This window comes from Hakea prostrata, chromosome 4 (genome assembly GCF_041222555.1).
Source record: "Hakea prostrata isolate BN-2017 chromosome 4, UWA_Hpros_2, whole genome shotgun sequence".
Lineage (NCBI taxonomy): Eukaryota > Viridiplantae > Streptophyta > Magnoliopsida > Proteales > Proteaceae > Hakea > Hakea prostrata.
Genome location: NC_142603.1, coordinates 797,730 through 809,934, shown reverse-complemented (window position 1 = coordinate 809,934; position 12,205 = coordinate 797,730). Strand labels below are relative to the sequence as shown.

Sequence of the window (12,205 nt, the reverse complement as noted above, 5' to 3'; positions counted from 1 at the left end):
ACCATTTTTAGCTTTGTAGTTAACAAAGACCTAGTTAGTTTCTAACTTTTCATTCCTATCTTAAGTTTGTTTCTATTTTCAGCTCAGAGTCCTATTGTACAATGACTCTCTTCCAAGTGAACCTAGTGTAGGCTTCTACACAAGCAGAGTTAGGGGGGCAGTTTACCTAGTGTAGGACTCAAGCAGAGTTTGGGGTCAGTTTTACTACGCAGCCTTACCCCACCAATTTTTGCAGAGAGATTGTTTTGATGCTTTGACCTTATGCTACAACTACGGCCCACTAACCCTTGTACCATAGCCCAAATTGTTGCATACATGATCAATCGAGCTCCTATAATGGGCTTTCACAAAAGAGGAATAGAACAATAGGAAGACTATCAGAAGCATAATTAGCATCTACAATAAATAAACTCATTGTTATTGAATATATTCTTCAGCAACTTGAACGATAGAAGAAACTTTTGAGAAAGAAAAGAGAAGAAGAGAAGAGAACAAATTAAGGAAGGCCAAATCTCGCTCTCTGGACTTAATTTGGAATGCCATCTATGTTGAGGTTTCTTCTAGGCTGCTTTCTTCTAGGCTTCTAGGCTCATTGTTGTTACCTGGGGTCTTAGTTCTTCTCTTTGGCCTCTGCTTAAAGGTTGGTCCCCCCCCACCCACCCGCCCGCTTCATCCTTTGTACATTCTCTTTTCTTGTCTTTAATTTAATTATTTAATCATCCAAAAAAATATTAAAGAAAGGAATAACAATACCGTATGCTGTCAACAGCACCAAAATCTTATAAAAAGGCATATTGATTAATGAAATCATCTCTAATTGATGGGGGTGCATTACAGATATATAGACCTTATAAAACTCCTAGAACAACAAACCTTGTCCCAACTAAATGGGGTCAGCTGCATGATTCTTGCCTTCCAATCAACTCTGTTTGAGGCCATACCAGATATAAGGCCTAAGCTATGCATATCCTTTCTCACCACTTCTCTTAAAGTTATCTTAGGTCTGCTCCTAGCTATTCTAATTCCTTCAATATGGATTAAATCACTTCTCCGTATAGGGGCATTTATAGGTCTCCATTGAATTGCTCATAAATTATCATTTATCAGACTAACTCCTAGACCAGCTATGAAACGATCATTACTTATCTTATCCTTCCTAATTTTGCCACTCATCCATCTTAGCATATCCTCATTTCTACTACACCAGGTATCTATATGATGCTTTTCAAAATTCCTAACTTAACTGAAAAAGGATTCCTAACCACTCCAAAAGACTCAAAAAGATAAATGAAATCAAAACAATATTCTATCTAATTATTAAGTATCCTAATCAAACTCAAATGCAGACTTAAATATTAAAACTAACTATCAATCCCATGTACCAGCATTACCCCCACTTTATGGGCTAATAAATTAGGCCCATTACATCAATAAACTCTTAACTAAGAGCCTTAATGTCTATACTCCATAGAACCCATCAATATGCCAAAATTTAAGTATTTCAAAGCTCAATTGACACTTTTGGATGTTCTTAACTGCATTAACTATCTCAGTCTTTAAAAAAAATTCACCCCGAGTGTTGTAGAATAAGAGAACCAGCAACATGTGTGACATCCACAAGTACTGGCTTTGATGGGTGGTGATCCCATGTCTCTCAAGATAAGTCGGTCGATGGTTATTAGCAAATAACGTCTCTTCAGTGGTAATCAACTTATGGGGTCTCATTTTGAAATCAGGCCATCGAACATTCTTCAATTTTAACTTTGATCAAACCATGACATCAATTTGATCGTCGCATTTATGGATCTCAACTTACTCCGTTTGATTCATCGTCTAAGGATTGTAACATGATTGACATTGTACATTTGTATCATAGTTTTTGTAATTAATCTCGGCAAGCTCCAAAAGACATATTGTCAAGTTCGAAAGGTCTTGTTACATTTTAGAGAACCGCTCACCGATCAAACGAGATAATTCATCTAGATCAATCTCCATGTAGTGGGTTTATGATAATAAAGGGAGATTTGAAACAAGTGGGACTCTAGAATTGTAAATAGTGGAGGACTGGGCTTAAATTTCCTTTAAAAACAGAGGAGAATGGCAAAAGTAGGGGATAAGAAGCACACAAATAATTGTGCCAGAATATGAATGTGCACTCCAATATAAGTTTCATGAAGATGCATATAAATTAAAGGTATACATTTCTAAGTGGCACACAAGCATTTCACAAGAAGTTCCCTCCAAATTCTCAAAAGTGAATTTATACGGGGAACAAGCAAGATATTCATCTCCCAGAGTAAAAAAATAAAAAAATTGTCACTATAAGAACACTTACTTCCCTCTTGAGGCAGCACTGCAGATCATGAGTGGAACATGCAAAAACAAAGAGAAGGAAAAGAACCACATTAGCAATTTAAGGAGAGAAAAAATGTAACTTAAATATTTACTCTGATCGATTATTGATAATATCAACAAAAAAATAAATATTGAGCAAAGGCAAATTAAAGCATGTTAAGTATTCACAACTTGTGTATCTACTTAATTTCATACAATAAGATTCATGAAGACAAGTTTCCATCATAATTTTCTTTTCCTATGTATTGCCAGATCCATGAAAAAATGATGCAGATCCAGCCCCTAAATAAAGAACTCGAACTTGTTGCATTGCGCTTAAGCCTAGGTGAAAGTAGCACTAGAAGTCATCATTTTTGTTTCTGTAGTTTTTTCTCCAGTGGCAGTTTAGTGACTTTGACCAACTTTAAGTCAAGGACACTAGATAATTTTCATTTTCTTTCAGTATTTTATTTAAAATCATTTTACTTCTTAATTCTTATAAAGATAGAGCACTCTCGGGCTTGCCTAGTCAATTAGAAGTAGGTTAGGCTACTGTCACAGACCCCCTGCTAAATGGGAGGTCTATAACTGATAAATAAATTATTTTCCCCTTAAGCTTGAGTCCTGTTGTGTATAGTTTGTCCTAGTGAACTGCTGGTTATGTCAACTTTGCACAGAGAAGCTCCAAGAGTTGAATAGTCCTAAGATTCTTGATGAGATCAAGCCCAACTTCTTGCTTTGGCTGAATAGAAAGCCTTCAAGAAGCCATTACATGGACTTCACAGCTCCTACAAGGTTCCCCGTCAAGTATATCTTAAAGCCCACACTCCATTCCTCTTTCCTATCGCATGTTTTTCATTTTTACAAACTCTCCCTATCCCCCGGTGCCAATTATGAATACCGATGGCCATCTCGAGGGCCTCCACGGTTAAACGGAAACTCAGTCCAACGAAATATATTTGAATTTTTCATGTGAAACTAGAGAGTTCAAATGTGTCTCGTGTGGATTCCCGACCTTCAACGTTAGGAAACAGATAATTCATTTGGCAAATGAAACGTAAAGTAATTGCCAGAACAAACAGACGAAAATGAGAAATATTAGCAAAATTACCGTTTCTCCCATATATTCTAGCATTTTCTATAACCTGCAGACAATGAAGGATACATACTCTCAGTGAAAGAAAAAAAAATTCCAATGCAAGGATGTTAATCAATTACTCAAAACAACGACCACTACCAAAGAAGAAAACACATACCTGAGAATCTGGAAGACCTTTAGTAGGGTCTACTCCGAAAAAATTCAAAACCTGATCAAACGAAGGCGGTAAAACTTAGGCAGAAATCGATTTTAGGCGACTTACAGTGTCCAGTAATTGATTTAGCAGAAAGAAAAGAGAGACTATATAACTTCCACAGCTAAGTGCGTAATTTGTTAGACCAGCATCAACAAATAACCATTAGGGTACCTCAGCGACGGATCTGGCATGAGCGTCATCCATCGTAATGCTAGTATTGACAAGAGTGTTTGCCTCAATATGGAGCCTGGAAGTTTGATGCTTATAATTAAAGCGGGATGTGTGTTCGTGAATCGCGATCGAGATTGTAGTGAAAGATCTGAATCGACAATTCCCGCGGCGCGGAAGCTTGCTAGCGAATACCGCTTATGAAGTCACCTTTAACTCTTTACTGCCCGCATACGCCACATCGTGAGCTCGAATCCTCCCAAAATCAGGCAAAAAAAAATCCCCAAAATTTATCCTGTCCATTTCTAACATACAATGATGAATTAACTTAACTTTTGATGTAATATTGAACACATATGTCACACCTCTATAAAAAAAAGTAATAATCAATTTCCAACATATTAGTTTTAAAAGTCATCCGTTATATTTAAAAATAAATTAAATAGCATTCTTTTTTTTTTGGCAATAATTTAAATAGCATCCACATACATAATTACATGTTACCCATAATTAAATTATGTTATTAAATTGTTAGTCAAATTACTTAAATGCCCTTATTCTTATTTAAGTTATTTAAAAATTGAATTTCAAATTACCCAAATGCCTTATAAGCAAGGAAAATATAATAATGTTGCCCTATGCCAACCCTTAGGTGAATTCTCCTTTCACCCATCTTTTACTTATACTTTATTGGAAACCAACCACCATTGCCATTACTAGAAACCACTACATTCCCTCCCCTTGCCCGCGACCAACTATCCCCAACCTCTCCTGCCTATGATCACCCCACCCCATCCTTCAGTTTTAAACCCCTACAATTATTTTATTTTTTTATGTTAAATGAACTTGATGATTTTTTTTTTTTTTTTTTTGGGGTTAAGGAACGGTTCTTGGACTTGTGTTTACCCATAGCCAAAGAAACAATACCGAAGCTCCCATGCCCAATTGTTTCTCCTCTCTGGCTCTCTTCCACATTCCTCCATGACCCGGTCGCTCCATATTTGCAATCCTCATAGTCATTACTATTAGGTTTCTTAAAATACAACACAAAAGTGACAATGGAAAGGATAATTTGATTAGGGTCCCTGGCTCCAATCAAGAGGTAGATGTTATGCAAATAAATAATTACTCCTTATGTTAACTATAAAAAGGAACTTCAAATTCCGAAAGCGTTTGCGAACTCCCAACCTCATCTCCCAAACCAAATCCCTCTCTTATTGGAGTTTGAAAATTAGTAGACTATGTGCAAACTGGTCTATGTTGCTCTTGAACTCGTCGGGATAGCTAGGAGCAGCCCTTATTGTCTGTTGAATGATGGGAAAAAAATGTTGTTGTTTGATGTATGAAAATTTCCTTCATTGGTCAAGTTATTCCCATGTGGAATCCATTGTAGCTAGGTTTTCACTCAATCTCACTTAGAAATCCACACAAAAATAAAGAATCTCAAGAGGAACACTTAGAAATAGATAAACCAAATATTGTAGATGAATCCAACACAACTTTATTTAAGAACTAGGGATTTCAAATTAATCCATGAGAAAATTTATTTTGAGAGTTTGGAGGGCGATAATGAAGAACACCGAGGGAGAATCACCATGTCATTTGATTTCAATTGCCCAATAAACTCTCACAAATAGCGGAAAGATAAAACAGTTTTGAAGCTTTCAAATTTGGTTTCTGGCAGCGATAGTAATGGGCGATTTTTAGTGAGGTATAGGTAAAAAATGAGTGAATTTTTTCTTTATAGGGATTTGGCGTGGAAGGGTATTAAATGTAGGGTAATAAAGTCATTTCACTACTTGGAGAGCACTTGGGTAATTCGAATTTTAGAATTTTAATTTTTAAATTATTTAAATAAAGATAAAAGATATTTAAGTAATGTAGGTGCCATTTAATTTTGTAGATAATAGTGAATGATTAATAATTTTACTCTAAAAATAATAAATGTAATATAACTCTTAGATAAAATTAAGTAAATGATATATATATTGAGTAGATAGGTTCCACGTGTAAAAGATTAATTAAATGAAAATGATCACAAATTGACCAAGCACCATCAAGGCGATGGATTCAGTTGTGTTTGTAGCATACGAAAAAGCAGCAAACCACATGACCTATGTCTTTCTAAGGAAGAAAAAAACAATTTATATCTATACAGATAAGTCTTATACGAAGAATTTTGTATTGAAACATCATACAAATCAATAAATCGGAGTCTTATGAGACAACCAGACCTAGACTCCTGTATTTCGACTAAGCCCAACAAGTCTGTTAGATAAGTGACATATATTGTCACGGTAATTATAAAAGTCAATGACACCAAATAATACAGCTAAGGCTGAGAAGCCGTTCTTCAATATTAGGTCACCCTTCAACACGCTTAAGAGAAAGCAAAGAGCCTTCGTCAATATTGTCACTCTTCAACACGCTTAGCCATTGTACTACTTCTAAACATATTTCCAAGCCAAATTGGTCCATCTATGTTGCAAGTATATATACCACTCCATAATCCAAACAAAATGTTAGGTGTAATCCAACAAGGCCATAGCAATAAAACAAAAGCTTATCCAATGGAAAGTGACGAGCTAGGAAAGACACTCCAGCCTATTGTAATTGTAAGACATGTTAGGATTGAAACCACCAAAAGAGACACAAGATGTCAAATATTTAAGTAAAACTTCAACTCATTATAGGAAATATATGAAACTCTTCCAATATTTATTTGCCTTTCACGAGTCTTATATCTATCTTTTGTTCAGCCTTCTCTTCACACCGTAATTATTATTATTATTGTTTTTTTTTTTTTTTTAAGTCAGGATTAAGACAATTTAACTAAAAGTGCTTATGATAAAGATTTGATTTTAAAAAATCTGATTCTACCCATCCAGATGTGATTTTAAATAAAGTAACGCTACACCAACAAATACTGCTACAAAAAATTTAAGTCATTCAACACTAGCTTGTACTAAATTTTTTTTTTTTTCAAGGTTGAGGTAGTCTGAACATAGAACGAATGCACTCAAATTTAATCGAATCTTAATCCAGGACCGGGCTGCAGCACTTGTAGCTTCAAATCTTTATATAAGAGGTTTTGATTGGTCTATTGATCAGATGTTATTTTTTAAATGTTTTCGTAACAGACTTACCCATATATAGGACAAAATTTTTTAAGTTCTATAAATATGGTTTAAATCATAGACCTACCGTATGCGACCAAATTTTTATTTTTATTTTTATGTATAAATGTGTGTCCTTTTTTTTTTTGGTAGAAATGTATAAATGTATAAATGTATAAATGTATTCACACAAAAAAAAAAAGGAGTATAAATTTACTTGAATAACAGGTTTGGTGATTGCCCAATGAAGAGGATGGAAAAGGACGGGGAGGGTCCCATTCCATGAGGATCGGGATGTACAACTATTAGTCTAGATCCTTAATTGATGGTGAAAGTAGAACTGACGTTAATTAATTAAGTGACCAGAAGGTTGTTATCGACCACCCACCACCCACGGTACTATATTTCTTGAAATCACAATGATAACGCAATTCATATTAGTTAATTACAACCTCTTGGTAAACCAGACAAATAAAATCCTCGTCTTTATCCTCAAAGCTGAACAAACTAAAGAGAGTAAAGACATGTATGGTCAGTTTTCAGGTCCTCTTTTTGTATTAAAAAAATTTAGTGTGATGTGCTGTTGCTTTTATTCCAAAAAGAGTGGGGCTAGAAAAGAATAGTTACTTACAATCTCTTTTTGTATTGCAAGAAAGCCCATGTTCTAACGTTTAAGAATATTTAAAGTGTTTTAATGGAGAGTACTGGAAACAGATTCCATTAACAATCAGGGCAGAGCTCCCCTGCCCCTGCCCATTTCAATTTTGAAAATTTCCTTTTAATCCTCGCAAAATATATATTTTACCTTATAATTTGTTGGAAATTTTTTTTTCCTGTTTTTTTTGAATTTTCATCTTTGACCCTGTTTTCAAGTGTAAAATAGCAGTAATTGATCCCTATAATGGTAAAGACATTTTGGTAAGGTCATTATGTTTTATGTGCTTTACCAAAAAAATAAATAAATTATATTTTATATGAAATATTAATATTTGACTCCCGTTGATGTTAAATCAAAATTTTGTTTTAATAATTGGCCAATTTTCTCTATTCTTAATTTTATATATCACTCTTAATGTCGTAACGTGAGATTATGCTCGAGATGATATCAATAAGAGCATTTGCCTACTTTATTTGTGGTATGATTTTATTGCATCATACCAATAACAAACACAATAAAACCTTTGTGTTTATCAGTTTATCAACTCATAGCTTCTATAGTGGCTAATCCAAGTCCATGTTTGGATACGAAATGACTTTTTTTGAGTAAGGATGTGGAGTTCAAAGTTATAAAATTGAGGTTAATCCTACCTACAAAGGGAAAAAAAGATAAAAATTACATGGTTAATTACTTTTAAGTTTGCCTTTTGCAAAAGTTTATAGGTAAAAAAAATAGAATTACATGATTAATTATTTTTAGGTTTGCCTTTGCAAAAGTAACTATTCGATGACGAAATTATCCAAAACTGACAATTATTATTTTTTCTTCTTTCATTCCCTTCCACCATTTTTATCCCTAATAAAGGTAACCATACCGATACGTTAAGCAACAACTAAAATATTAATAAACTAATTTGTTAAAAAACAATCTAAAAATAACTAATCATGGAAATTTTCCACAAAAAAGTCCAATTTTAAAAAATCACACGTAATAGCATTTTTCGATAAAACAAATAATATAGAAATACTTATTGCCAGGGAAATCATAATATAATTATATATTATATACCCAGCAGTTATTGTGGCGGTCTTCCATCTCCGCACGAACTCCAAGCAAGGGTTTTTTTTTTTTTTTTTTTCCGGAGGAATTTTATAAAAGTTAACTATGTAACCGAATCTTTCTCCATTAGACCATTCCCATGTCTGAGAAACGAATCCTCTTCTCTTTATGTGGGATTGGGGGATCCCCCTACCCCAGTCTGGCCTACCCCTACTTCTCCTTCTACCGTTCTACGACGGATGCTGAATTCCAACTTCCAAGTTCCAATCCAATTTTGTTGTAGGGATCTCAATCTAGCAGCTTTGACCCAAGAAAACAGAAGAAAAAGAAAAAAACAAACCCAACCCATCAGCTGACATTATTGTCTCGTAAATCGTTAATTTATGTTCCATGACTTCCATCACATAATCTACTCCGACGGGAAGTCGATTCCGAATATCGTGCGGTTTAAAATGGACGCGTAATCCATGGCCACACAACAGGAAATTGTCGGCTAAAGTTGCGATTTCTGCGCAGTAATAGAACACGTGTTTAACTGAAACAGCATCTCACGCATCTCAAGGCGATGTGAATGTGATGATGGTCTTCCATTACAAGCAGGGCAGGGCCAACGGGCAGATCAAGTTTTGCATTCTCCAATGACACATAGTCAAGGAATCTCAATCACAAATTGATTGGCACATTCGATTCTCCATTTCTCCCGAAAGGAAAAGAAAAGAAAAGAGGGTTTCGTGTGCACATTGTGAAGTGATTTTGATTTGCGAGGGAGTGACTGACACTTATCCTGCCACTCAATGGTCACTGGAGGCAGCAGTTCCAGATCTTCCTCCCACCGGAACACCACCAGCCCTAACGAGCACCGACGGTCTCTTCTTAAATAGCTCACAACGCAGAAGCGCACACTACACTCCCATCCCATCCCATCCCATCGTGTGTGTCATCGACAGAGGAAGAGGAAGAGGAAGCCAGATCCGAGCAGACAGGACAGGAAGCCTCCATGTCTGCAAGTCGTAAGTAAACACACAACCCATCGCCCATCGATTGGCCATCGATCGATTGCTCTAGAAGAAGAGAGGCACCAATCACCATTGTCAACCCTTGTATGTACGCGATTTTCAGATAATCGATGGCATCACCAGCCACGGAACCGCACCCATTCCCATTCCGTACATCGGCAATGGCGAGATCGACCGCAACCGGTACGGTCAAACCTCAATATCGAAACAAAGTCTCATCCTTTCTAGCCTACGGGATTACTGTCATCGGAGTCGCCATGGCGGCTTTGCTACTCCTCTGGTCTCTCTGGTCTTTCTTAGATCCTAAATCCAGCCCCGGCTCTAATGATGACTTTTCTACGTCAGTCATCGACATCAAGACGAGGAGTTCTTCCACCGCGAAGGAGGACTGCAGCGGCGTCAACCTACGCGACGACCCCGAAACTAGAACCTTCTACGACGACCCCACCCTAAGATACTCCGTAGATGGCGGGGTACCGATGAAGAACTGGGACAAGAAACGGAAAGAATGGCTAAAGCACCACCCCTCGTTCGCGGCAGGACTGCAGGACAGGATTCTGATGATCACGGGGTCGCAGCCGTCGCCTTGCCGGAACCCGATAGGCGATCACCTGCTTATGAGAACCTTTAAGAACAAGGTGGATTACTGCAGAATCCATGGGCACAACATCTTTTTCAATACTGCACTTCTGCACCCGGACATGAAGGCATTCTGGGCGAAGATACCCATAGTGAGGGCGGCGATGTTTGCTCATCCGGAGGTGGAGTGGATATGGTGGATGGACGTGGACGCCGTATTCACGGACATGGAATTCAAGTTGCCCCTTGAAAAGTACAGGGAGCACAACTTCGTCATCCATGGGTGGCCCAATGCGATATGGGGCGAGGTGCCGAGTTCGAACAGTCTAAACGCCGGGGTTTTCTTAATCCGGAACTGCCAGTGGTCCATCGACCTGATGGAGGAGTGGGCAGCCATGGGTCCATTGACACCAGCTTCCGAGGAGTGGGGGAGGAGGCAACAGGCCTTTTTTAAGGACAAGGTATTCCCCGATTCAGACGACCAGTCAGCCCTGCTATACCTGATGCTCAAGGGGAACAAGCGTTGGACGGAGCGGATATTCGTCGAAACCGATTTCTACTTCGAGGGCTACTGGGTGCAGATCGTGCCGACGTTGCAGCGCATACAGGAGCGATACACGGAGATGGAGAGGGAAGTGCCCGTGCTGAGGAGACGACACGCGGAGTTGGTTAGCGAACACTACGCGGAGGCACGAGAGCCGTACCTGAAACAAGAGCAGGAGCGGGAGAGCGAGCGGCAGAGGGAGCGGAAAAGGGCCGGAAACGGAAACGGAAACGGAAACGGAGGCGAGGACGAGGACGGCTGGAAGAGGCGTCCCTTCGTCACTCATTTCGTGGGGTGTCAGCCATGCAGTGGTACGAACAACAAGATGTATCCAGCGGAGAGCTGCTGGCAGGGAATGGAGACTGCCCTCAACTTCGCCGACAATCAGGTCCTTCGCAGCTTTGGCTTCGCGCATCCTGACCTTCTGAACTCCTCCTTGTCGCCTCTGCCGTTTGATTACCCAGCTGCGGCAGCGGCATGACCCCATCCAAGTTCAACCCTGGTCTCTGGTTATGGTTACTCCTTCGGATCATATGATTTACACACACCGTGATAGCCTGCCTGATAGGGGATAGAAATAATTTCATATAATAGGCAAACAAAGAGATGTATCTACAAAATTAAATACATTTTACTCTTTTCTCTTTTTCTTTCTCCCTTCCCTTCATCCTCCTATTTTTGAATTGTACTTTGGATGATTTCCGTTTGTGTACCTTCTGATTTTCTATAAAGAAAAAAAAAACAATCCTCTGATTTCACCTTTTGGAGTAATCGATGTCGATCCGGATCCTAACTCCACTAATACTTGAGCCGGAGTAATCATCGTCCATCGAGTTTATCATCACCCAATAAATTAGTTCACAACGAGTAATAGCCATAAGCCATTGCCAAAAAAAATCAGCCATCAGCCACAGGAAAAGGTAGTTTCGGACTCATGCGAAAGTAACTTCCTCACATGCTCAGCTTTTGACAGAAGAGATTCGGGACATTTCCACCTTCCAATAGCTCCTCCTCCTTTAATTTTCAGACTCTGAGCTGACACTGGACCGACAACAACCACAGATATTATTATATTATAAAGATAGTATTGCTCCATTACCCAAAAAAAAAAAATCGAATGGCTTCAAATCAGAAAAAGCAAGATCGTGTTCTATACCTCTATGTGAATCTTGATAATATTTAGACCTTTGACCAAAAAAAAATAAAATAATAATAATACTATTTGGACCTTAAAAGTGAAAGATGGGGGGCCACTGGAACTGGGTCTCGACACCCATGGAGGATGGATAAAGGAGGCACCAATACTTTTTTTCTTTGTTTTTCAGGGCAAGCAAAGGAGGCACCATCACTACAATGTGAATAATCTTTTTATTTTTTTTGGGTCAATAATATTCATTCAAAAGAGTTAGACGAAAACAAGGGGACTGAACAAGTCT

The 12,205-nt window shown here is 38.0% G+C and overlaps 2 protein-coding genes across 3 annotated transcripts in view; one reads left to right on the top strand and one right to left on the bottom strand.

The window, feature by feature from the left end:
- Positions 1 to 4,099, bottom strand: part of ECA3 (endoplasmic reticulum-type calcium-transporting ATPase 3) — a 72,959-nt gene extending 68,860 nt beyond the window's left edge. For both annotated transcript variants that reach the window (XM_089151157.1, XM_089151158.1), the window contains exons 1-4: positions 3,801 to 4,099; positions 3,591 to 3,641; positions 3,446 to 3,479; positions 2,336 to 2,353 (exon numbers count right to left, since the gene is read on the bottom strand). In XM_089151157.1, coding sequence (XP_089007283.1) covers positions 2,336 to 2,353; positions 3,446 to 3,479; positions 3,591 to 3,641; positions 3,801 to 3,833 — 136 coding nt within the window. In that variant the 5' untranslated portion in view covers positions 3,834 to 4,099. The remainder of the gene's footprint in view (positions 1 to 2,335; positions 2,354 to 3,445; positions 3,480 to 3,590; positions 3,642 to 3,800) is intronic.
- Positions 4,100 to 9,278: 5,179 nt separating this feature from the next.
- On the top strand, positions 9,279 to 11,515 carry LOC149016891 (Galactosyl transferase GMA12/MNN10 family protein). Its single transcript, XM_089151156.1, has one exon. It carries the CDS (start codon positions 9,757 to 9,759, stop codon positions 11,248 to 11,250), a length of 1,494 nt encoding a protein of 497 aa, XP_089007282.1. The 5' UTR covers positions 9,279 to 9,756; the 3' UTR covers positions 11,251 to 11,515.
- Positions 11,516 to 12,205: the final 690 nt, after the last annotated feature.

Coding starts and splice junctions, on each gene's coding strand:
- LOC149016891 (XM_089151156.1), top strand. CDS start 9,757: ATGGCATCACCAGCCACGGAACCGCACCCATTCCCATTCCGTACATCG.